At 33.6% G+C, this 27337-nt stretch overlaps 3 protein-coding genes across 3 annotated transcripts; all 3 read left to right on the top strand.

Moving 5' to 3' along the window:
* Nucleotides 1–9: 9 nt before the first annotated feature.
* On the top strand, nucleotides 10–2191 carry LOC144422077 (lipid droplet-associated hydrolase-like). Its single transcript, XM_078111860.1, has one exon. It carries the CDS (start codon nucleotides 56–58, stop codon nucleotides 1007–1009), a length of 954 nt encoding a protein of 317 aa, XP_077967986.1. The 5' UTR covers nucleotides 10–55; the 3' UTR covers nucleotides 1010–2191.
* On the top strand, nucleotides 2029–8114 carry LOC120326097 (quinone oxidoreductase PIG3-like). Its single transcript, XM_078111859.1, has 7 exons — nucleotides 2029–2289; nucleotides 4618–4785; nucleotides 4957–5072; nucleotides 5454–5608; nucleotides 6230–6442; nucleotides 6690–6794; nucleotides 7819–8114. Exons 1-7 carry the CDS (start codon nucleotides 2155–2157, stop codon nucleotides 8109–8111), a joined length of 1185 nt encoding a protein of 394 aa, XP_077967985.1. The 5' UTR covers nucleotides 2029–2154; the 3' UTR covers nucleotides 8112–8114.
* Nucleotides 8115–8844: 730 nt separating this feature from the next.
* LOC120326096 (ATP-binding cassette sub-family C member 10-like) lies at nucleotides 8845–26436 on the top strand. The gene is made up of 24 exons (XM_078111857.1): nucleotides 8845–8969; nucleotides 9612–10771; nucleotides 11075–11296; nucleotides 12518–12643; nucleotides 13273–13352; nucleotides 13586–13733; nucleotides 14166–14340; nucleotides 14598–14737; nucleotides 15460–15626; nucleotides 16254–16437; nucleotides 18083–18213; nucleotides 18787–18926; nucleotides 19449–19622; nucleotides 20230–20415; nucleotides 20778–20950; nucleotides 21654–21869; nucleotides 22173–22306; nucleotides 22776–22939; nucleotides 23475–23611; nucleotides 23960–24095; nucleotides 24675–24822; nucleotides 25320–25569; nucleotides 25639–25751; nucleotides 26235–26436. Exons 2-24 carry the CDS (start codon nucleotides 9623–9625, stop codon nucleotides 26377–26379), a joined length of 4638 nt encoding a protein of 1545 aa, XP_077967983.1. The 5' UTR covers nucleotides 8845–8969; nucleotides 9612–9622; the 3' UTR covers nucleotides 26380–26436.
* Nucleotides 26437–27337: the final 901 nt, after the last annotated feature.

Below are 27337 nucleotides of genomic sequence, written 5' to 3'. Positions count from 1 at the left end.
ATTGTAATATCTGTAGGTATTCAACTGTTTCTAAATACTGAAATATCTATTCCGAATGGCTAGTGACATTATGACCACTTATGAGTGGGTTTGTGTGGACGGAATACCATTGCACACCATTAAATGTGGCCAATGGAAATTAAACACGGAAGAAAAATCGCTATTTCTTATTATTCCTGGTAATCCTGGAAGTATTGGTTTCTATCAAAATTTTTCAGAAGCATTATTTAAAAAGACAGGTGTGCCTGTGTGGGGAATTTCTCATACTGGACATGCCTCGATACCAGAAGAACCCCACCATGCTCCCCACCATGAGGGTCAAAAGGTTGGGCATCCTGAAACGGAAAACTGTGGGTTATCACCACAAATTTATCATAAGATTCGTTTCCTAGAGTCTGAAGTTCTTCCAAAAGTTGACGAAGTGTTTCTTGTTGGTCATTCTATCGGATGTTATATTATTCTACATATATTAGATAAAATGGATGATCCTAAGCTACGTAAAGGTATCATGCTTTTCCCAACTATCGAGAGAATGGCTGTTACTCCTAAAGGTAAATGGCTAACTCCTTTTCTTATTCATGGGCAGAGTTTTGTATCAATTTTTGCATGGATGCTAACATTTCTTCCACATTTTGTCAAGAAACGACTTGTGGAATATTTATTTCGAAGGGATGAGGAAGTATCACGTAATACAGTGTTGAATCATGTTATACATCCAAAAGTCGCTAAATCATGCATGTATATGGCTATGCAAGAGATGCAGTTGGTTCATGAAAGAGATGATCATATTATTGAGGCACAAATGGATAAACTTGTGTTCTACTATGGTGCAATAGATCATTGGTGCCCTGTGTCATATTATGAAGATCTGAAAAAAGCGTTTCAAAATATTAATGCAAGATTGTGTGAAAATAATTACATACATGCTTTTGTTCTTCAACATAGCAAAGAATTAGCTGATATTGTTAGTGATATGCTGAAAAGTGACTTTCAAACCACAGGATATTGACTTATGCAATATTTAATTTATTGCTGAAGACAGTAATTAAAGTGCAATAATTTTAAATACATATGCAGTGTTGGCCTTGCTTGGAATTTCATAGCTAATATACAATTAGTTTATGCCAAATTTTTCTGATTTGTTTTTATTTAGCAATTTATTTGATAAAATTAAAATCAGGTGCTGTTTTATTGTGAAATTTTTCTTTTTCTTAGTTCATGTCACTTACACCTGTTTCACTTATACTGATACAATTTTGTCATTGTGTTTTATGGTCCAGGCTATAGTTACTGTAGGCTCCTATTGAATTTACGTACAAATTATGATATTTTTTTGTGGCTTATTGTATTTAATATATTGCTGACAACTATTTTTAATCTTTCTACATACCGTAATTAAAATTTTCGATTTTTTCAGTTACTTTTTTGATGAGTTTCACATATATTCGTTTAAAAATGTATATATTAAATATAGTACGATTATTATGCAAAAAATGTTTGTAGAGAAGAAGCAATTGAAATAAACCTCCACGCAGGGTGTAATGAATTGGATAGGCAATGCCGAACTGGAAAGATTCTGTTTCATGGGTTTATCCAGGAATAGTAGTTCCTTGCATATCATTTGATATCGGTGGAAGCTTATACAGGGCCTTGTTTAGGTCAAAAGGCCCAAATAAGCGACATAAAAGGGTGTAATCTTTTCAAAGCACTTTTAAGGTTAAAGCATTATAAAATCAATGTCATTTGTCATGTTAGATAAAATAAACTCATATTTTTGATGACAGCCACTTTCGAATATACAATTATATTAAGAACAGGCATTTTGATGTTGAAAAGTAATTTGATTCCGGAATCAAAGATGTTTGATTTTGGCCAGGCCTAATTGATACTCAGTTGCATGAACTTGTGATTTTTAAATTACACTACTCCACATTTCTAAAAATTGAAATAAAATTGATTCTGTGTTAAGATTTTTCTAAAATATTGTATGATAAATAGAATTTTTTTCAGATAGTTTGCTAACCATGATTAAATGTTAAATTTTGAATTTGCAGTATTGTATTTAAACTCCTAATTTAATATCGTCTTAGAGCTCTGTTTTTAAAATAAAATGTGTTTGTGTTTCATCTAAATTACTGGTTGTTCTGAATAGTGATGGTATTACAGAAATTGAATTTAATTCTTTTAATAGTTATAATGCTATTGAAACAAGTTGTCAAGACAAATTTACATCTAAGTATTTCCAACATCGCTCCATCATTCTCAAGCTGTTCATCATCTTTGTTTCAGGTAAAATGGTCTGCTCTTATGTTGGTCGATATACATTTTTTGTGTGTTCAGTGTTTTTTCTCCTGCTACATCATATTGTAGTCATATATCTTAGATCAGGGGTTCTCAAACTTTTGGTGTTGCGGAGCCCTTGAAAAGGTTGACTATTATTCACGGAGCCCCAAAATAAATGTTAAAATTGTTACGGTACTTTCAGATTAATATTCCTGAGCAAGTTAAACGTACTTTACTTAATTTAAATGCTGAACCTTTTTTAATAGGGTTAATGCAAGTCATAAATAAATCTCAATTTCAAAGATAAATTATATATACTCTTACTAAAGCTGTAAATTTGACACTTGACAAACATATTAAACTAGGGGTCGAATCTTTTCTCTTTTGACATTTTCGGAAGGCCGCTAATAACGTGCGCGATTGCATTTTGTCACAATCACCGATAGTTTTCGTCAGCATGGCATGTTTTTAAACATCTTTACGCCGGTGTTTATTCTCCCTAAATCAAAAATTTTCTTTGGCATATACATGTATTGTTCCACAATGACGATGATAATTGCTTTTTTGTTCTCGTGGGGAATTATGAGTTTTATGTGAAAAACATGTTACCATATAGTCATCGGCGACGAAGTGCTAAAAATAATAATTAATAATAATGAGGTAAATCCGCAACCCAAATTTCTTGATTGAAAAACGGCATTCTAAAATATTAAAACTTAAAATAAAAGATCACACTATATGTTTGGTTTTAGCAGACTCACGTCAGATTAAAAACGCTTTTATAGGCATTGTAAATCACAAAATTTGGTGTTATGTTAGGTTTTCTTCGGTTATTCATCGTATAGTAACTGCGAAATCGAAACACAGTCAATTGTGTGCGCGATTTATCTTTTTTTATTCTACCGACGGAGCCGCATGCATTAAAATAAATTTTATTCGTTTGTATTTTGCCCAGATCTTGTGAGTTTTTGAACGGCGATATCTTGCTTAATTATAATCTCAAGTGCAAAAGAACAAATCAAGTTTGACAAATTCCAATATCGCAAAAATACGACTCCAATTTATTTATAGTTGGCAGTTTATCACGTATTTTATGTTATTTTAGAATAGTATTCTTTCATTTCAGTAATCCTGATAGTAATCTCGAATGAAACGTGAGTAACTATGAGTACAATTGAAATATTACGACAAGACACTTTAACGGCCATGCATTGAATATTTTACGCAACAGAAATCTGGTTATCCGTTTTTTTATAATCGCAAAGAATGTTGCGCGGAAATTTCCGATTCAAATCCCCACCTCTTAAGAATCCTGGCTGCGCTCCAGCTTATAAATAATGTCATTTTTTAATTCCGCATCTTTGCCATTTTTCGAGGCTATATTGTTGTCAAATTTTGTCAAAGCTGTTATTGCTTCTTTGAGCAGTTACAAAATTAGCCAAGTCATTATTGTGAAAAGTCATCGAATAGCTCGCGGAGCCCCTGGGTTTCTCTCGCGGAGCCCTGGGGCTTCGTACGGAGCACTTTGAGAACCTATGTCTTAGATAACATATTTTTCGGCTAAAAAGCCTACTCAACGAATGAGCGGAGGCCAACTTTTAGCACTAAGAATTAGAGTTTTTCCACACACTGTTTTGTTTTTTTGTAGTTCATGAGTTAAGCACAAATGCTCACTTTATCCAATCTGTTTCACACATTTGTTCTCTCTCTTTCTATGTGGTACATGGCGGAAGCGTCCTTTTTCAAGTTATTACATATGATAGTACCAGTAATTACTCCAGAAAATCAGCATATTAGACGAAAAAAACTATTATTGCAAAGTATTCATACTTTCGTTGGTTTTCATACTATATCTCTACTAATTAAATAATGATCGTGGTCGTGAAATACTGCATATGTACAAAAGATGGAATAGATAGAAATTCTTTTGCGGCCATTATTTTATATAGACTGAAGTCTACTTCTTTACCATGGGCAAATATTTGACTTAGGCAGCTTATGTATGTTTAAATGATTCAGCAAATGACTGATATAATGCACTGCCATTATTATGACAAATTTTCAGCCTTGAAACAGAATCTTTCGGGACAGTATGTCTTATCATATTATGTTATTGAACATATGGAAAGCCATTATCTCTTATGCATAAGGAATAGGTTGTAATTCAGGAATTGTGAGGATTAAATTAACTGATAATCTGAAAAAACTTACCATACTTTTGGGTGCAGTAGAATCATATGATAGAATTTTTTCTATATATATTTAAGAAGAAGAGAGGCAAATCACATCTTGTCCAAATTTTTTTTATGAATCCTATTTTTTGCTTCATCACAGAATATACAACGGCATTCCTCGTCTAGCGTGATGCGAGCAATTCAACAAGATGAGTTCGGAGGACCTGAAAAATTATGTTTGGGAAATGCGAGTATTCCAGAACCTTCCAAAAATGAAGTACTCGTCAAAATATTTGGAACAGCAGTAAATCGTGCAGACTGCCTAATGGTAAAGTGGTTGAAGTTTTATTTCACTGAGTTATGATGCTGGAATAGGATGTCATCGATTACTAAGGATTTGTTGCAATCTAATTTCTTCTATCAATTTATGATTCGATCAATATTGTCTATCATTTGTATTTCCGTAGCTGCATTAGTTCAATAATTGTTACAATTTCAGTGTAAAGGAGCTTACCCAGGACAAAAGAAAAATAGTAAACCAGATATATTAGGCCTGGAAATGTCTGGGAAGGTACATTCCGTTGGTTTGGCATCTACAAAGTGGACTATTGGAGAGTATGTTTGGTTTTTAATATGCTTTACTTGTAGTTGGAAACTTCTGCGTATTCGTATCATGGTTATTTACGATGGCTAATTCTGCTTAATCTGTTATTAACACAAAAATTGAAGTTTATTGCCTCAACATAGTTTGTTACAGAATTCCTAGTTTTTATATGACAATTTCATGTTGTCAGACAAACATGGATTTGTGCAGGCAGCCACTAATTAGTAAGGAGCTACTATTTTAAGAAGCCCCAGAATCTTTCGGGTTCAGCCTTGCCCACCCAATTTATTACTTTCTGGGTAAGGTGATTGGGGTTTAAACTTGAAACTCTCTAACCACCAATTCATTTCGCCCACATGTATTTTCATATTTTATTTTATGTCATTTACCAGTCGTGTTATGGGTCTTCTGCCAAAAGGTGGTTATGCAGAATATGCTGCAATTGATGAGAATCATGTCATGGCAGTTCCTGATGGTCTCTCTCTGCATGAGGCTGGTGGAATACCAGAAGTATGGTTGACGGCGTATCAACTTCTACATTTTGTAGGTATGTCTCCTAGAATATTGATTGTTTGTAATCATATAACTTTGTGTAAAAACTTGTATGAATGTTCCTATCATAATAGCGGTAGTTTGATCAAATGACCTCATATATATCTGGAAACTTTTTCTACACATCATTTGTTAACAAGGGTTTAGAGGGGGATTTTACATACCAAGAGGGGCGCAAATTAACAATTAATTTTGTTCGCCTACTTAACATCAAGTTTTGTAAAGGGACAGAAGCCTATGGGCAGGGGGTATATTCACTTGGCTAACACAGACAGTCTCTGAACTCATTCACTTGGCTAACACAGACAGTCTCTGAACTCATTCACTTGGCTAACACAGACAGTCTCTGAACTCATTCACTTGGCTAACACAGACAGTCTCTGAACTCATTCACTTGGCTAACACAGACAGTCTCTGAACTCATTCACTTGGCTAACACAGACAGTCTCTGAACTCATTCACTTGGCTAACACAGACAGTCCCCGAACTCGTAATAGTACTAAAATAAGGAAAATCGGTATAAAATTATGGCCTAACCCTAACCTGGTTCACATAGTACGGGAGTACCCCAAAAAGGTATTACAAAAACAACATTCTGATTTCAAAAACCATTTAGGTAATGTAAAAGAAAATGATATTGTACTAATTCATGGTGGAGGAAGTGGGGTTGGTACAGCAGCAGTACAATTAGTTAGACTTGCTGGAGCTATTCCGATCGTAACTGCGGGAACAAAAGACAAAATAGACACTTGTCTCAGTCTTGGTGCAAAGAATGGATTCAATTACAAAGAAGGAGAATTTGCACCTGGTGTATTGGAAGCTACGGGCGGTGAGTCTTTTTTCTCTTTGTTAAAAGTCATCTTCAATAAAGCAATTGGCGCCAGATATTATCATTGTGCATGTTTTACAACTACTGATTGAACAGTGTTTGTATCTAACTTTCAATGCCAATTTAGCTGTTACAACATGCTCAGTCGTCGTGCAAGTTTTCCTATGTTCGAGTTGTTAAAATATGTGTTCCGTGCATGTGCAATAAGTGGTTATTGGTAGTATTTAATTAATGCCATTTTTAACAGGAGTGAATCTTATCCTTGATTGTGTCGGAGGTTCTTTCTGGAAACAGAATGTTGCTTGTCTTGCACCTGAAGGGACTTGGGTTAACTATGGTCTGCTTGGTGGAGGTAAGCTGAGAGTTTTGCAGTTTTGATTCATTTTAGGCATTTTGGTTTTGTTTGTCTGTTCTGGGGGCTGTTCTTCTTGTACTGTTCTGGGTTAAAAAATATCAGCAACTTAGGGAATATGAGTTGCTAAAACATTGAAAACTTATGGTTTGTGTAGTCTACCAAATTGTTTTTGGTAGGCCTTGATTGAGAAGGCAGCACTGTAACCAGAGAATTCTATTCTGCAATTTCGATAATTCAATCTGATCAGTTCATATCAGTTAACATTAGGATATTTTTGTTGTTTTGTGTTGACGATTTGCCTACTGTGCGAAGTGTTAGAAACATGCCTGCTTTGCATAATATATACTTGAATCATGTGCAGATTATTACATGCTTGAGGATCTCCTGGTCATTATCATCGCTAAGTGGCTTATTTGAAACATAGGTCGGTTACAACTTGTTCTGGTTCATGCATTTAGAAGTTATTAGAACATGTACATCTATTTGTTGGTCAACTAGTCAAGGGATCCACCAACTTCAGACATCTAGCTGGGCCACTCAAAAAAATTGTTTTTTCCACGTACACAACGAATTAGAAAATAAGCAACAACCATAGCGCCTCAGAAAAGGCAAGAGAAGGGAATGTGACTTGCTTAGCCTTCCAGTAATAAAGCCACCGAGCAAAACAGCAAAAAATTTAACACATCAACGAGAGCAAAAAAACATGTATTTCTACCCATGTGACTTTTGAGCGCTTTTTAAACATATTACCTGTCGGATTAGGGTTTTATGCTCAATGGGGGAAGATCTGGATGTTACACAATTCTTTTCTAGTCAAATGATTAAAGTTGTCTCAACTTTCCTCTCTAGGATAAATGTGAAAATCCTAATCCAAAGTCCGATATTTAAATGATAGATTCGAATGATTTTTTTAGTAAAAAAAATACCCTTACCGGAATTCTTCTCATAAGACTTTACTAGTACTTTTCTAATATTGTTTCCATGAAATTGTTGGAGTAATCAGCGAACTTTTTCTCTTCAGCAAATATCGATGGACCTATACTTGGATTACTTTTGGCAAAACGTGCAAGTCTTCTTACAACCACGCTGAAGAGTCGAAGCAACGAATACAAGGCCCGGTTGATTTCAGAATTTTCTAGAAATGCTTTGCCCTATTTTGTAAAACCTGCTATTGTTCATGGACAAGAAATTCGATTAAAACCAATCATTGATAAAGAATTTAAATTGGAATCTGCCTCAGATGCTCATAGACATGTTCTCGGAAACAAAAATATTGGCAAAGTCCTATTAATAGTACAAGATGAAAAGGATTGATGATTGACGAAAAATGAAATGGACCATACTGGGTTATTGTAACCTATTGCATTCTAGAAACATATGGATCTGTGCTTTCAAATTTTTAAACCTTTTGTACAATCTCATTTTCTGTTCTTCTAAAATGTATTTGCTATAGATTTAGCTGGCTTTATGAACGAATCATCTGCAGTAGAATAATTTTTAGTTTTACAAATTTAATTGGTAATATGGCCTTTTTTACAATCCTTTAAATTGCAAAAATTATGTCTGCAAACTAGCTATATGACTTCAGAGAGGGGGCAGTTGGCTTATTCACATGTGTCATTGGTTTTCAAATATTGGTTACTTCTTGATTATAAATACTATATAGGAATAAATACCTTTTGGTTCTATTAGAGGGCGGCTATTTAGAGCCCTCAAATGTTCGAATTTTATGCATGGCTACTGTTGGTTATGGCATTGATTGATACATATTATATCCTTTATGCATTTTTAGTGTCCATCGTAGGTTAGTTATAGTTAACTGAGTACCAGTGAAATGGAATAACTTGAATATTAGACAAGATCATTTGTTTTGAAATCCTCCTCAAATAACCATTTTTTAATGTTGAATTTCTAATTCATTTTTTGAATATTACTTTTTTATACTATAATTATGTTCGACCAAACTTTCCCACCATTTTTAGATGCTTTTGCAATTATGTGTTAGCGCTCCGCTGGTGTTCCATGATACAGACATAAGCAATGCACTATTTTATCTTTCAGATACTTATAATTTAAAATATAATATGTTTGTAAAAGTATTGTGTGAGGGAAGCCTACTTCTTGGTTCAAATCCGGTGTGAACAACATTTGTACAAGATCAGAATTCTAAAGGTATTTCATCAATATTTCACATACGTTTAGTAGTTTATTAGCTGAGATTAAATAGTAATTATTGGTTATGAACAATATACAAACAATGCGCAGTTTTACTTAAAAGTATCATGTGAGCATGCTATGTGCCTACTCTGAATACATCGATTACTATGGAGTCTGATGGCTCTTTGGTTGAGTGTTCATATAACATTCATGTTTTTTTTTTGGAGATAATAATAAACTTAGCAATGTAAGTTTCAGTACAATTATCAATTATAGGCAGGATCTTTGGGGTAGTGCAGTGAGATTATTGTTATATAATGATAAATTATCACATCACAAAGTAAAATTTAACTATTTTAATGATAATTCGACTTGAAAGGGCCCTTTTTGCTTTGTCAAGTTTTGTCTGTGCCTGGCAACTTCGATTTGGGAATGTGTCTTAAAAAATATCTTGAATCGGAGTTTGGGAAAAATGGCCTTTTTGTTTCTCTGGGAAATCCATTTAATAACCTGCATGTAGGAGTTTTAATTTCATTATATTTTGCGGAAGGCCTATTGAATCTAAAAATTGTCAAAAAATGAGTTCCGAAAGTACAGTAATTTCTTCGATTTACTCTAAAAACTAGTATTTTCAACTTTTCTAATTGCTATATTTAGAAGCATCCACAATGCCGAATGCAAGTAGTGTGATGGAGTCATTTTGTGGAGAGGAGTTCAGAGTATTCGACAGTAATGCACCGGCATTTTCAGGCTGCTTTGAGATGATCGTTTTCATGCTATTGCCTTTTTCATTACTGGCAGCCTCAAGTTCATATTATATTGGACTGTTAAAAATACCTGACTTGAGGCTGAGGACCCCACGCCGTTATTTATTTCGACAGATATGCACTCTAGTGACATTGATTCTCACTGTGGCTAATCATCTCATTACTATATTTGCAAGACATGAAGGACATGGTTTCATTGTGATATCTTTTGCATTGAGTACGATCGCATTATTGGCACATTTCATTTTTCTTACTCGACTGGCAAAAGTGCATTTTCTTTATGAGCGAGGACCTCGGTTGGTTATGTTATTCTGGTTGCTCACTCTGCCACATTTTATTGCAAATGCAGAATATTTTTCTGCAATATTAAATGTTTCAAATTCTGCGTCGTATTTGTTAAAAATACAAGTTGGGCTCACAGTATTGGCAGCCATATCTCAACTCCTCTATCTCTTCTGTATCACTGTTCCTTACGCAAAGTTCAGGACTGTCTCTATTGTGGAATCTGAGCCATCTCTTCCTGAGGAAAGAGAACAGTTATTGGATAGTTCAAGTGGAAGTTATTATCAACTTTCTGATCAGTCTCGTGAGCAACTTGACAGAAACCAATGTCCAGCTGATACTGCCAATATTTTTTCAAAAATATTTTTTTGTTGGGTAAACTCATTGATGAAAACCGGTGCAAAAAGGCAATTGCTAAATGTAGACTCTGTATATGAACTCCCAGAAGATATAACTACGACAACTTTACACAATATTTTTTCAAAAAATCTTGATGCAGTATGTCTGGAGCAATCATCTGAAAATACAATAATAAAATATGCACTTTTAAGAGTTCTTAACAAGAGTTTTGGACTTGTGTATTATGCTTCTGGAATAATGAAGTTTTTGTCAGATGCATTAGCATTTGCTGGACCTCTGCTTCTCAACAAACTTGTAAATTATATTGAAAATGCGGATGAACCCCTTGTGCATGGATACTACTATGCAACAGCATTATTTCTATCTACATTCGTCGGATCTTTACTTTCAGCTCATTTTGATTACCAGGTAAGTTGGAACTTTGAAAACAAAAATTTTATTTTTTAAATTGCCAAAACAATTGCATCGAGACTCGAGAGATTACATTTGTATAATATACACATTATTTTGAAATATAGATTTCGATCCTAAATACTTTGATTTGGGATTTGAAAGCAAAATAATAATCTTTCAAATAGAAATACAGTTTGGCAATGGATTGAGTCAATTTTGAAATATGAATACAGTTTTAAACATGAAACGACTTACTTTATTTCTTGGACATGCTGGCCTAACGAGTGAAGTGCTATTCACTTTTTCACTTATTTTTAGGTGAATAAAGTGAATTTGAGAGTAAAATCGTCATTGATCACTAATATATATAACAAGACAATGCGAGCTCAACCATCTGAGTTATCATCTTACACAACTGGTGAAATTACAAATTTTATGAGCACTGATGTTAACAGAGTTGTCAATTTTTGTGTTAGTTTCCATCAGTTTTGGAGTTTACCTTTCCAAGTTGCTGTTACACTTTACTTACTTTATCTTCAGGTATGTTTGTTATTGGCTTCATTTTTATGTCATTTTTCTGAGAAAGTCAAAACAGACAAGGTTATGTGAGACCGAGACCAGGCATGCCCGAAACGAAATAAATGTTCAAAGTTTATATTCAATATAGTCGATTCTAAAATAGAGTCAAACAAATAATCCCTGAAAAGTTTATTTGCCCTCAAGGCAGAATCACATATACAGGTCCTTTACCCAGGCCTGTTACAAACTAGAATGCACCATCACCATAGTAACACCCTCACACACACATGTAAACAAGTAATAATTACTAAGTAACAACATGTAATGGCTGCAATCTGTCCAAAACATTCACAATCCCCTTTCAAATTTTTGTGATCATAGAAAAAAGAACACCAAATAAACATCTCAATTATTCTGCCTAATCCAATTCTTTTTAATCAATATTATGAAAAAAAATATTCAGTTATCCTAATCCAAACTTTAATAAATACAGGTCTGCCTATATTAGATATCTTTTCCAGGATATATTTGAAATTTTTAGATTGTGGCCAAACTTGTTTGAGATGTCGGAAATTTTCCTAACAGTTATATTTTTTTGAGTTAAGAGTGTATGGAAAAATAATGAAATAAAGACGTCAGGCCTTTCAATCTTCCATTTCTCGATATTTTAGGCATTGCCGTAATTATCAAGACGCTTCACTTTAATTGAAATCATTGGGAACATGCCTGATTCTCTCTTAATAAATGGGTTCAAATTCTGTAAGGGTCTATTTATGGTTGCTGTACTCTCAGCCATTACAGGGTAATTAGCAATAATGCTGATTGGTTACCATGGCCTTCGCAACCATCAATGGTTTTTGGCACATTTATCCCCTTGCCTATTTTGATACTGTTCATTCCCCCTCACTATACCCTGTTCTATGCTCACTATGCTGTCCAATCATTAGTGTATTAGCTGGTAACATGCACACGTTGTACATACGACTTTCTTGAATGGTTTGTAATGTAAGCTTGAATATATATTACATATTTACATACATACCGCTGAATGAGTCAATATACTACATTCAAGTAGAAAATAAAATTCCTTCCCTAAAAACAGTAAAATTCTTCCAAGTTAGGAAACCGTGGACTGGAGGCTGAGCTCATTAAATGGCTTTCTATCAGTCTTATCGGCTTTCTATTCTGACAATAAACTTATGTTATTTATGGTCTGTATTATTTTTATAATTTTGTTCTAAGGTTGGAATTGTGTTCCTGGCAGGTGTTGGATTAGCAGTGGTCATGATATTTTTTAATCGATATCTCGCGAATCAGATTGGAAAGTATAATGCTGCTATGATGAAAGAGAAGGACAGCAGAGTTAAAGTAAATCTTTTTTTGTATGTTTGGTCTTCTGTACCTCTGTTTTTGGGAGGGAGACTGCGTATTATCATGGATTGAGAGATTTGAAATAATATTTTATTTGTTTATATCATTTTTATTTATACATCTTCTAGCATATTTTGTACATGAAGTACTTTTACGAAGTAATTATAGCTCTTGGAAAACTGTAATAATCTTGCATTATAACTGTAGTTTCAGTTAATTGTAGGGTTGTAGACATTAATATGAAAATCCAAATGAAGTTGAGTTGGTCCCAAATTTTGAATAACTGGTGTATAATTACCGGTATTTGAATTATTTTTTTTGACCATTGGATAACACAACTATAGGGGTCGGACGACCCTGATGATCTTGTGCTCTTGCCCGCCTCGTCCGATTATATTTTGTGTTTGTTATTTTCTTGAAAATAAATCATTATATATCTCCCAGTAGTTGAGAAGCCACTGTAAAATTACTTTTTTGTTGCAAAACAGAATAAGTTTATGTCTCTCAATGTTTTTATTCATTTTTGTATCTTTGAAAATTAGTTTTCTGTTCAACTCATTTTATGACTAAATAATCAGTATGATGCCTGATGAGCAAGTCATATTTATTGTCTATCATTCATTTAGCTGATGACTGAAATTTTACTGGGTATAAGAGTTGTCAAATTCAATGCATGGGAAAACATTATGTCTGAAAAGCTTGGAAGGTTTGCATCAGTTTTGCATTTGCTTTTGCGTGTTTGTTTAAACTTTTGTTAAATTACTCAGATCTATTATATCCTGCTATCATGTTTTGAGATGAGAATACGTGCCCTGAAAATTTTTTTTTCTTTTTGTAACACCAGTTGTGCTTTATTTATCTATGATTTCTTAATATTATATGCTTTATCGTAGAGTTCTAAAATGTCAGTAGTCTCAGTCTTTCATGTATTTTTTTCAGGATTCGCGATGAAGAATTGAAGAATTTGAAAGGAATCAAATATTTTGATGCTGGATGTGTATATTTATGGGCAACTACTCCCGTTCTTATTTCACTTCTTACTTTCTCTATTTATTCTGCCATTGGCCATGAATTAACTGCAGCAAAAGTATGTTTTTTATTGTTTCAATTGATAAGAATACCAGCAGGATATATTGAAAGTTCCTGTTTCATTTGTGTAAAAAGTGATTCTTATATTGGATTCATCCACCATTTTTTCTACATAAATATACATATTTGTTCCATTTTGTATTGAGTGTACAATGTATTGTAGATTTGCCAAACACCATGATTCTTCCTAGCATATTATGATCTAGGATCATTTTTTAGCATGTAGAGAGGAAAACTGATAAGAGGACTTAACTTTATTGCAAACTCTGTTCTTTTGTCCAATTGCCAGTCCATGTCAGGTATTGGAATAGTTAACCAGTTATTCATTTGAAATGCAAAAACTTTAAAATTTGCATGAGGGATAAATGCAAATAATGTGCATTGAAGTTTTTGAAATAATTAGTCAGTGAATGTATATTTTATGTCTCAGGTTTTCACTGTGATAGCTCTGATAAACATGCTGATTTCACCTCTGAATGCTTTTCCCTGGGTAATCAATGGACTAATGGAAGCCTGGATATCATTAGAACGACTGAATAAATTTATTCAACTGCAAAATCTAGAATTGGAAAAGTATTACGATTTTCCAGAAACTGTTGAACCAGGTGACGATTTTTACTATAGATAATAGTGATTGTCTACTATCAAAATTATAGAAGAAAATCCACTGTCAGGGTTGCTTGGTGTCCATGGATTCCCACTTGTTTTCGATGAACATTTTATTCAAATTATACAGCTGGATATGAGTTAAATCCCTTGATAAATTGAATGTAGATAGATGTGATTAAAGGATTGTGTTTATTTTTGATTGTGTACAATTCTTCTACCTGGCTGATTTCCTTTGTTTTTTTTTTTATTTCAGATGACATAGATATTGTTGTTGATATAAAGAAAGCAAATTTTTCATGGAATAGTTCATTACCTAACTATTCTGAAGAAACGAATTTAGCTGTAAATGGAGAAGACCAGGGATTAACAGATATTTCTCTTCAAATTAGAGAGGTAATTTCAGAAATGCTACTCATGTTTACCATTATAAACTAATGAATGTCCAAAGTGACTTGAATATTTGGATACAATCAAAAATATTTATTGAATTTGAAATCTGACAACTGGGCAAGAAATAATCTTAATTCAACTTCTGACACTGTAAATGGGAGTAGCCTATTAATCAAAACAATCTTCATCAATTCTTTTGCATTATGTAATTTTATTTATTTTATGTAAATTTCATGGTAGTTCATATTCATAACCTGATGGTAAAACTGAATCCAGCTTACTAGTGGTGCTTAATATCTGAACTATGGAATATTTCAAAATTGCTAAAAATTATATCTTAAAATTTTTTTTTGTAGTCCATATCACAATGATAAAACTCATATCCTTGAAATAAGATTTCCAACCAAATTTGATAAGATTTCACGGCGCTCCCGAAGTATGTGCACCGAGATGGCGCACAACCTGAACCCTAACCTGGTACACATAGCCTACTACGTTCAGGTTGTGCGCCATCTTGGTGCACATACTTCTGAAGCTCCGATTTTACAGACTACTATTCAAGTTCTTTCGCAAAAGTTTGATTTGAAATAAAATAACCTCAGATAACTGACTAAATTTTATGATTGGATTTAATTTTTATCACATACATTTTCTCAGAACAAGGCTCTAGGTTTTACCCAAAATTATTCATTACAAACTTCGTTTTCTGTGCATTTAAATAACAGGGTCAGTTCATTGGTGTGATTGGATCCGTTGGATCTGGAAAAAGTTCTTTGTTGTCTGCTATTCTTGCTGAAATGAAAAAGGAAAACGGGAAACTTTATGTAGATTGCGTAAATGAGGGATTTGCTATTGTACATCAAGAACCTTGGATACAGCATGCCTCTATCAGGTAATCCCTCTTTTAATAACCAGGGACGTCCCAAACAAATTGAATATTCTAATTTTTTCAAATTGGTTATATCCAAATCTGATATAGTGAATTCTCGATTTTCAATAACAATTTCATTTGGAAATTTGTCGTCCTGAGCATTTGACAACTGATGATCAGACAAAAATAAACTTACTTGGTTACGCTGTAAAAAAGATTCGAATCGAAATTGATTCAAAATTAATTATTTCCAATTCCAATATTTCGAATTCCTGATTTTAGGATTCATTTGGAATATCTTAATTTCAAAAAATATCTTTCTTAGCAATGATAACCAAATATTGTATGTGTTAGCCAAGTGAACATACCCTCATAGGCTTCATTCAGTTCGTTCACACAACTTGATGTAAAGTAGGAGAACAAAATTAGTTACCTCCATATTGGTACACTGGAGCGCCTTTTCACTTAGTATTTTTAGCATTGGTCCATTGCTCTCCTATTGTTATATTTTACTCTCTTGAATCCACTGGTAGAAATCATAAAATAATCGAGTTAGTCCCACAGAATGGGGGACAATAACGTTTTTTTCTGTCCACTTTTATTCTAATTGTTTAACCTTGTGTAATTGGATAACGTTGTATTTTCCAGAAACAATATTCTGTGGGGAAGACCATACAATGCTCACCATTATCAATCTGTAGTTGATGCTTGTGCATTGACAGAAGATCTTCAAATATTTCCTGATAGAGATTTAACTGAAGTTGGAGAGAATGGAGTAACTCTCAGTGGGGGACAGAAGGCTCGAGTGGCTCTTGCCAGAGCAATGTATCAGGTAAAGTTTTTTTAACAGTACTTATAAATAGTTTATAACCGTCCATAATATTAAGTTTTAAATTTTCTAATATTCAGGAATAGTTCTGTGTGTAATATGCTGCCTCCAATTTATTTAAGCCTTTCCTGGACAATGTACTATTAGTTTTTACTATAGTATTAGTTTTTGACACTTACGTAACAACTGAGTGTGGATTCAATACAATACATCTTTAATCATTTAAACAGTTAGACTAGCATTAGTTAAAAAATTGTAAGTGATTCAAGAAGATATGTTATAGAAATATATTTGGTATAGTGTGCAGCAAGACTCTTGAATCATAGAATAGTTATCTTTAATCTTGCCTAATCATTACCTGCATACGCAGGCGCACAGCCAGGATTTTCGAAAGCGGGGGTTTCAAAATCGGAAATTCTCATTGTCGTCTGTAACAGTCACCGCGTTTACGCGCTCGTTAAAAGAGCCGCCTTTTCAGCGTATAATGATTTTTCAGTCGCGTAAAATATTTAATTTATGGCAACTACGAGATTCTAAAATGTCCTTATATATTAATTTAATTGTGTCCAACGTAACTCGCGGTTCTTGCGACTTCTTACGACAAAATAAAAAAGTTACTGCAGTAAAATACGACGGCGATCTGTGGACATAAAAATATGAGATAAGCTGCCTGATGTATTTAGTTTTGATACGTACTTTTGCAATCTTGCGAAATCGTAATCGCCGTTAGAAAATCTTGAGATCTGATATAAAATCCTGTATAGTACAATTCTACTTCATACAATGAAAACACATATAAAGTATACCAGTAAATCATAAATACATGTTAACTGCCTCGAAATCCATGCCGAACAGTCGTGCGTTCAGGCCACTTGTCAAAAGAGCCAACTTTTTCAACAAAGAACAATTTTTCTGTTGTGCAAAATAATCAATCCATGACCGATTTGGGCATATTTAGAATATCTTGCTTTATTAATTCAATTTTCTTCAATTTAACCTGCGGTTGCGTCGACAAAACAAAGAGCCACTCTAAAACACCACGGCAATCCATGGTAATAAAACAAAAATGTGTCGTAAACTGCCCGATTATATATTGTTTTGATCCGTAATTTTGCTATTTTGAGAATTCGACAAAGTTGAGATGTACTTGTAACACTGACTCTGCTCAATTGCAATGCTGCAACTCCGATTATTTTTGAAAGATAAAACAGAATAAACACCTTTACACCTATGTAAAGGCTTTTACGGCCTAAATAGCACGTCACGATGAGGTTTCGACCCCGAATTTCCCCCTGGCTGCGCCACTGTGCATACGGGTCCACCAGCACAAAAGCATATATAAATAGTCTCGTAGAAAGCAAATCAAGGCACAAATTAGTAAAACAGTCAGTTGCATGCTCAAGCCATGTTGTTGGTTCCCAATAGTTCAAACTGATTGATCATTGATACTTGGTTATGGACTATGCTTTTTGTCTGTATTCCCGAATGGCATGTGGGGATGTGGCATGTTTGCTAGTATTTTAAATGTTATTTGTACACCAATCCTAATATTTTCTTCATTTGTTTCCATGGCTAGTTATCAACTTCGATGCTTATGAGCATTCAGCACATTGTTTTAAAGATATTTATATTTATGATTCAATTTTAGGATAAAAGTTTATATTTACTTGACGACCCAATATCGGCAGTTGATCAACATGTTGCAAGCTATTTATATGATAGATGCATTATGGGTGAATTAGTTGGTAAAACAAGAATACTCTGTACTCATCATACCAGGTTATTATTAATTTATATTAGGCATCAGTTTGGTTAGTGTTTTTCAATGTATTACTGATAATGAAAAGGCCAGTTTGTTAGCGAATGCTGGCTATGCAGATATTCAGAGTGTTCAACATTGGTGATGTTGTTCTGAAGCCAAAAGATTGAAAAAGATCTTTCAAAATATGGGAACTTTCTTATTTGACTGCTGGCACATAGCAGATTTTGGAATGTCAGTAAATATCCTACATTTTTGAAAAAAATTTCTGTCCATACTGTCATGGAAACAGCTTTATAGTAAGATTATCTACGTTATCAATATAAAATGGCCTCTTTTAATGAATAATTTCTGAGCATACATTTTGAAAATAAGGTTGTGGAGATGGAGATTGGCATGTTTCCACTGGAGTCAAATTTTCTGGAATTTTTAAAGTCAGAATTGTAGACTTTTATTCTCATAAAAATTTGGGTTTCTTAAAAGATTTTTGCTACTGCCGTGTTTATAAACACTGGCTTACCAATTGTAAGACATGAAAAATTAGTTTGAGATAAATTAATTAAATGGAATGTACTCATTTCATATATATTCAGATATCTTCGACACGCTGACAAAATAATTGTGATGAAAAATGGTAGAATCAATCAGATTGGAACTCCCGATGAAATATTGCAATTGTCACCAATTACAAATAATAAGAAATTATTAGGAAGCAAAAGTAAATTAAGTGTTGGTATGTGAAAAAAGTATTTTATTACATTTCATTGGTATATGATTTCTGATAGCTTACAAAAACGATGGTTCCTTCCTTCAATAATATGCAGTACTTCTAAGGTTTCATTTTATAGTTGCCTATGCATGGAGATAATATGAATGAAGTATTCTCAATTCCACCATAATATTACCAGAACTCAACATTAGGATTTGCAGAATAGGATTTTCATGTTTATCCCAGGAGAGCAGAAAAACCATAACATGGCTTAATCATATGGCGAACCACGGCCTCTTGTTCGGTTTCCAGTCCATGTCGGATATGGAGTTAGTTAGCCAGTTATTTGTTTCACTTGTATGGACTTGATGGTGAAGAAAGACGTTGATTACATGACCAGTGATTACATTAACCGACTCAAGGTAGTGAGGAGTCCAGCAATTTTCTCTTGCATGGATTCGTACCTGCGAACTCATGCAAGGTAATCAGAGGTACAATTGCAAGTGTTTCCCTAACACAGTATTTTTTTTTTCATTTTGATTGCAGCCTCAAGTTTTTCTAATGACTCTCTGTCAAGTGATGTAGAATCAAAAACTAGATTGATGACAGAAGAAGAAAAAGCAGTAGGAACAGTCGCGTTCTCTGTCTATAAATCATACTGGTTGGCAATAGGATCTTGTTTGGCATTTTCTATACTCGTTTTTTTATTATTAATGCAAGGTTAGTTTATCTATATTTTTGCAATTCCTGGGTAATGTCCTCTGAAATATGAATCGATTCAGAAATATTCATTGAATAGGATAAGATTTTGAAATTATTCCTGGGTGAGAGGTCAACCGATAAGATGATTTTATCATAATCACAAGTCCGTGTCTGGTATGGGACTAGTTAGCCAGTTATTTGTTTCATGCTTGTCACTATTTGTTTTGCATGGATCAGATGAATGGACTGTTTGTTTCATTTGATGGTGGCGAGGAGTCCAGGTTCTTAATTCCAGAAATAATTATGAATAGTTGAATTTGAAAAAGTTTTATTTTTAGGTTTGAGCAATTGGAGTTCCACAGTATGGCCAGAAAATCCTTCATTTCATTTTTGAAAATTATCTAAGCCAATCTAAACGTCACTTTTTATCTATACTTCCATGTATTTCAAATTTTAACTAATTAATATACATTGCCTTTCACATGTTCTCTGTTGAGCGTAACCCAATTTAGAATAGATTCTATATTTCATATTTGAAAATATTATTGCAAAATGTATTATAGGAATATTAGATACTTTGGGTTTTGGCAGTCCGTTTTTTCAAGGTAAACTATTCTTTTTTTAGGTTCAAAGGTTATGTCAGATTGGTGGTTATCACATTGGGTGACTAATATGAAACCTAACGCAAGTATTGACGGATTGCATTATATTTCACAACATGGTGCTGGAAATTTGTATTTCACCTCATTGCATCCTCAGTTCAATCAACCATTGTCTATTTCTATTACTACCTATACTACATTTCTAAAAGGTATCTTTTTTATCAATCTAATGTAAATTCAACTTTAAATTTCATTTTTCACCTATTTTAAAAAGTTATATTCACAACCTTTTTTGAAGCACATACATTGAACAAAACTCAGTAGGATTTTTTAATATATATCGAGTGAAATCTCAATTTCTTCAGATGGAAACTGATGATTTGGCTTCATACTATTTCTTTTTCACATGATTTTACAATCATGTTGGTAAATTCCCATTTTGTAACAAATTTTCTTTAGTCTAACATTACAACAACAACCAAACTTTGGCAAATGATCACTAGTGTGAAAGACTTGAAGCATAACCATATCGGGAATAAGTCAAATTTTAATATAACTTTACATTTTTCAGGAGTAGATTTTGTCTCATCAATGTCATCTGATACGAAGTGGTATTTGATGATATATGGATGTATCGCTGCTTCAAATAGTTTATTCACTTTGTTCAGATCATTCTTATTTGCATATGGTGGAATTAAAGCTGCTCACGTATTACATAGCGCTTTGTTGAAAGGTATACTTCAGGTAGGCAACTGTTTAAAACCATCCTTTTAATCTATCCCTTTTCGGGTATATAAATGATGAATTTAACATAAGGTTGAGAGCTACTGAACAATGATTAGTGATGTATTTAAATGCATTTTTTTTTGTTTTTCTCATTATAGCTCAGTGCTTACCAACTTGTGTCTTCAAATTCTTCTCTTCGCCTATTTTGAAACTCACATTCCTCCTTGCTATGCATTTAAATCATTTGTTCAATCTTTAATGGATCCTTATCAAGTGTTATGCGCAATTTGCACTCCCGCTTTTGTGCAGTTTAAGAAATTTATTATGTGTGCTTAAATAAGTATTATAGTAATAATGAAGAACTAAAGAATATTATTAATACTATAGCTGTCTGGACCATGACAGCGTATTTTCTATTATTATTGGTTACAAAGTCTATCAATTTCATTCAATTATTTATCTCAAAGGAATTTATTATGTCTTAGGATTGCTATATCAGTGTTTCAAACAGGGCAGTAGCAAAAATATCTGAGAAACCCAAATTTTGATAACAACAACTTCAGACTACAATTCGGACTATTGACTCCGGGAATTCAGAATTACATTTTTTGGATTAGTTATTTAATTGAGATATGAGTGATGTTCTCTTGTTTTCCATTAAACTAAATATCTTATTCTTGAGTTCCAGATTTTTTACCTTGAACTTCATCATAATTTTCAGGCACCAGTTTGTTTTTTTGATATCACGCCTGTTGGAAGAATTCTGAATAGATTTTCTAGTGATACGTACACTGTTGACGATTCTCTTCCATTCATATTAAACATTTTTCTTGCACAACTTGTTGGTGTTATTGGTACAGTTGTTATTACGTGTTATGGACTACCATGGTTTGCAATTGCACTTGCTCCACTGGGTGGATTTTATTTGTATATTCAGGTAGGTCGAAAGACCATATTTCTATCTCAATTTTTATTTGAAAAACTGAAGTTTTTATGACTTGTATGGAAATTTTGTTAGCATTGCATGTCAGAGATGTCTCTGTCTGCCCAAACACAGTAGCTGCATGAATACGAATGGCTGCTTATACAAAGCATTATCAGGGCAATGTTGTGGAACGCTTCATAAATAATTTTCTGTATAGCTCCTAAATTGTTCTGTATTGAAGATACAATATGATTGTATTCCTACCTCCTTTATAGAGGACGATGTAATGACAGAGGTAATTTATCGTTATTTTAGCATTACTACAGGCTGACTTCAAGGGAGTTAAAAAGATTGAGCAGTATAAGTTTATCACCTATATATGCACATTTTACTGAAAGTTTATCTGGACTTTCAACTATTCGTGCTTTCAGAAAACAAGACGATTTTAGGTAATGTTCTACTGTATTGTTTTAGTTGACCTCTCGTCCAATATGATAATTGTGATATAAAATACATGTTTATGGATGTGGAACAACATTTTTTATCGTTGTGTTTCAGCTACCATCAGTTGTCTTTCTGTCACTGAAATTTAAAACAGCATAGGTTCAAAATATTTCCCAGCTATATGAAGGAATTCAATTTTCACAAATTTTCCATATTCCTTATATATGCATCCTGTAGTATAGGAAATGCTATACGTGAACATCAGTCCCCTTATCACTAATTGCGCTATTTGGAAAGATGACTGGTTAAGCATAACAGATTTTTGGACAAGGTTGAAGTAAGATTCCAGTTCTTTCGTTCCTAATCATTTTCTGTGAGGTTCAAACTTGCTTAGCCAAATACAGTGGTTGGTTTCTAGTGCTTGGAACGATGTAATCTCTTGAAACCAATTTGAAATAATATTTGAAAATTCAGAACTAAAAATTTGGACCTGGTGACTGCTAATCAACGGTGCAATTTTTCGACACTTGCTGCTCAAGAATGGTTTGGAATGAGGTTACAGATGATTGGTGTTGCTATGGTGACCTGTGTAGCATTTGTAGCTGTAATAATGCATCAGAATCAGTCAGTGTCGCCAGGTAAGTTTTTGTCAACCAATTCATGTTTTCTAGCATCGATAAAACAACTTGCTAAATGAATGACAAGTTACTATTTTGTTTTAAATATCTAAAAATATTAGTATGAATACCATTGATTGTTTCTATGTCACACAAATGTACGGTTAACATATTCTTGGTAGCTTGAATATGATATGAAAAGCTTGTCAAAACTTGTTATTCATAAAATTGCTAAAAATTAAATAAAAAAAGTTTCGAACTTGTTAGAAAATGGTTGAAAACAAAATAAGTTTAGAAAGACAGTATTTATCGATGAAATTAGGGCTTTGTAATTGTTGCTAGTGTTCAGATCAGTGCCATAGACTTTGGTAAAAAAGCTTGCAAATGGCAGCAAGTTCTTGTGATTAGAATTTTGTTATCCCAGAATCTTGAGTTGTAGTCCCCAATTCAAATTTTTAAACCAGTAATGTTTTTTCATCTTGAATTGCACCAGTATATAGAACAGTGTACTATCCCTGCTATCTTTTAATATGAACTTATAATTCTGTTCATTAAGGTCTTGCAGGTCTGGCGTTATCATATGCACTATCTGTAACAAGCTTGTTATCAGGTGTGATAACCTCATTTACTGAAACAGAAAAGCAGATGGTTGCTGTTGAAAGGGAATCTTATTATATTAATAATATTCCAAAGGTTCGTGTACACTGCAGTTTAAAATTTTTATTACACAATAATTGTCGCATTGTCCTAAGCGCCAAGCACCTTATTCACCTTGAGTGGTTTTTCCGGTTAGAAGCTTTTAGGAGGGCTACAGTCTGTGATACTGATGTACCTTATGGTTAAGCCACCAAGCCCACCATATTGGGTTTCTTCACTCTATAAAATATGAAAAACCTACCCACTCTCTCTCTTCTATTATTCCAATCTCTCGAGATAATTATGAAAATACTGCCCCATCCTACAACTCATTGATTTCTCTATTACACAATATGAAGTATGACAAAAGGGTTTTTGTGAATTTCCACTTTCTGCCTTGCTCAGGAAGAAGATATGCAAACTTCTGATGTGAATATAATGAATCAATGGCCAAGTGGTGGTACTGTGGAGTTTTCTAATGTCAGTTTGAGGTATAGAGAAGGATTGCCACTGGCACTGGAAAAGATATCTTTTGATATAGGTTTGTAGTCATTTATTTTAACGAAATACACAACTTCAAGCATTTCAGTACTTTGCAAATGATCACATTACTACAATTGTGAGCTGTTTATACCCTTTTAAGTCATGCATCCTTTTGAGTTGTTCTGATGCTATGGCAAATTTCATTCTTCACTAATCATGACTTTTCCCTTATTGCTATCAATTCCCAAAATTAAACACTTGATTCCAGTTCTTCTAAATAATAATTAGCAGGGCTCCCGAAGTATGCGAACCAAGATGGCGGACATCGGAATGTAATATGTGTACTAGGTTAGGGGTAAGGCCATAATTTTAGGTATAAATACTACGAGAGGCTCTTGGCTAGTCTTTGAACTGATAATAGGACTAAAATGAGGAAAATTGGAAAAAAATTATCGCCTAACCATAACCTGTTACCCATGTTACGTTCCGATGTCCGCCATCTTGGTTCGCATACTTCGGGAGCACCTAATTAGCTCCTTACATATCATTAAACGTCAGGGGATGTTTATACCTTGTTTGAAGTGAAAGCCATGATAAGTGTATTACAAATAAAAATAAAAAAAATTATAAATTTCAGAGAGTGGTGAGAAAATTGGAATAGTTGGAAGAACGGGAAGTGGAAAGTCAAGTCTATTAATGTTATTGTTTGGAATGGTGGATTCTAGTGAAGGAAATATATTTATAGATGGAATTAATACTAAAGATGTTCCATTACAAGTACTGAGGTTAGTAATTGTTTATATAGGTTGCATTTTGATTAATATCTATGAGAATTGTTCCATTCATGTAACTTTTTATATCATTTAGGTTTGAATAATTGGGGGTTTGATAAGGCACAATGAGTTGATGCTTAGCAATTTATGACAAAATTTTTAACTAACCTAATATGGTGCGGTCATCACCTTTATTGTTGTGCGAAATTTTGTTCGCATTTATTAAGTATATATCACCTTTTATTGAAAATAAATCACTTCATTAAATGCTCTCACAAATTATGCTCGCTCGAAATGGAAGGTACCGGAGGTCATAAACAGAAATAGCCATTATGTTGAACAGCATGTGTATTTGCGAGCTTTCATTTGGATTGGATGGTTACCACGTCAAGCAATTAAGCCAGCTATATCCAATAAGATAACTTGCTGTTTTTATTCATGGAAAGAAATTTTGGTCCTCCTACTTTTATTTGGAACATTCCGAAATATAATTTTATCATTAAATTTAGGTCAAAGCTCTCAATCATTCCACAAGATCCATTCCTCTTCAGTGGATCAATAAGAGAAAATTTAGTTCCAGACTTGGAAGCTGAAATTGATGATGATAGTCTAATAACTGTATTGGAACAATGCAATCTAAAAGATAAAGTATACGAAATGGGTGGCCTTCACACAAATGTTGGTGAGCGTGGCAAAAGGCTCTCAGTTGGACAAAGGCAACTTCTATGTCTGGCTAGAGCATTGTTGAAAGATACAAAAGTAAGTGTGGTTGTAGGTGCAATCAATCACGTAAACTGAATCTTTAATTTTATATTTAAAAAATTTCAGATTGTTTGTTTGGATGAAGCAACTGCAAGTGTTGATGGTGAATCTGATGCAATGTTACAGAAAACTATTAAAGAACAGTTTGCAGATAGGACAGTTTTAACAATTGCTCACAGGTTGCACTATTTTTAAGCTGTCTAAAAAATTTGTAATTGAATGAGATGAATCAGAGCTATGGAAAATTTACAATTAACACCCGAAATTGAGTCGTAAAAAAATATTGAATCTGCCCCTAGCTTCGAATTCTAGTTTTGATAACAAAAACATTGGCATATGAAAGCTTCCTTCATCAGATTGTTAAACACCGCTTAGTAAATTTGATGCTTATGAGTTTCTAAAGAAAATTTAGACCTTGAAAGTATGAAATTCCAACACCCAGGAATTGAAAATTTCAACTTCGACTTTAGTGAAAATATGCCAAAAATCGACTCAGAAACAGAAATGGTTTGAATTTACTGAAACATTCCTTTTTACTTGTTCATTTTATACTAAATAGATATCACCTTGTTTTAAAGCTAAAACCTTTTTGATTAGCCTATGTTTTGCGATTGATGTCTTTGTTTATACTATATCGTAATGAACTTATAATATTGATTCAGAATCGAAACAATAATGGATTGTGATAGAGTTCTTGTAATGGACGATGGGAAAGTTGCTGAATTTGGACCACCAGATCTACTTATGACAAACTCTGACTCTTTATTTTGTAAACTAGCTCGTGGAAGCAATCCTACTAATATTTGATATTTCAGTGCAATATTTATTTAACACTAAGTATTCCAATAAAGATGATTTAAATAAGTACTTGTATTTTACACTGTTTGCTTCGTGCTATTGGGGGTAATTGTTAAAACAAGTAAACTTGGCAATATCGTGCGTGAGAGTTAATGGACTCGTCTGGTAGTTATCTCTATCAATTTTGGCTTCATTCACAATCAAAGTACAGTGATAACTCTGTAATCAAACGACTCGGCACTATAACAATTCGGTGGTGGACATTTCATTGTTTGTGGAAATAAATCTCTCTCTCGGACCAAAAATTTAGAGCAAAAAATGCTGCAGTACGGGAACTATGAGCTCAAACACCTGTGCCGAGCAAGATGATGCCACACCAAACCATGCATCTCGGCTGCCTCTTAACCATTCAACAGCCCAATGAGCATATATATATGCTCATTGAACAGCCATAGTACAAGTCAGAATTACCCATTATGTATTCAATCGAATCGCTGCTCAAAGGTACAGTAAATGACACAAAAAATTATCTTTATTATGTACACATTCAAATAATTATTGTTGTTTTGGTACACGTTTATCAATATTTTGCATTAAAATATTTAACATGTTTTTTTATGGCAGAAAAGTATAGTACAAAAAGTTGAAGTAGAAATATAACGATAGCATGGATGGAAGTTTGATCTCTTTACCGCGTTCGCCGAAATTTGTCCCATAACTGCATACTTCACTTGTACAAATCAATAATACGTCCATGCATGGGGTATACCGTATTGCTGTCATATTCGTGCTAAAACACAAGAAATTTCACGCAGCAACGTGTTTGTGGACGGGCGTTAATCACGCTTGGCAAAAATTAAAAACCAGTCAATTTGAAACAGAATAAAAACGACGACTATCTGGCGACTTCTACCATCTTTGGGCACTAAAATCGATTGGTCCTCTAGTTGCAGAGGAAAGTGATTTT

This window comes from Styela clava, chromosome 4 (genome assembly GCF_964204865.1).
Source record: "Styela clava chromosome 4, kaStyClav1.hap1.2, whole genome shotgun sequence".
Lineage (NCBI taxonomy): Eukaryota > Metazoa > Chordata > Ascidiacea > Stolidobranchia > Styelidae > Styela > Styela clava.
Note: the sequence above shows the minus strand (reverse complement) of the source record. Positions and strands in the feature narration are given on the sequence as shown.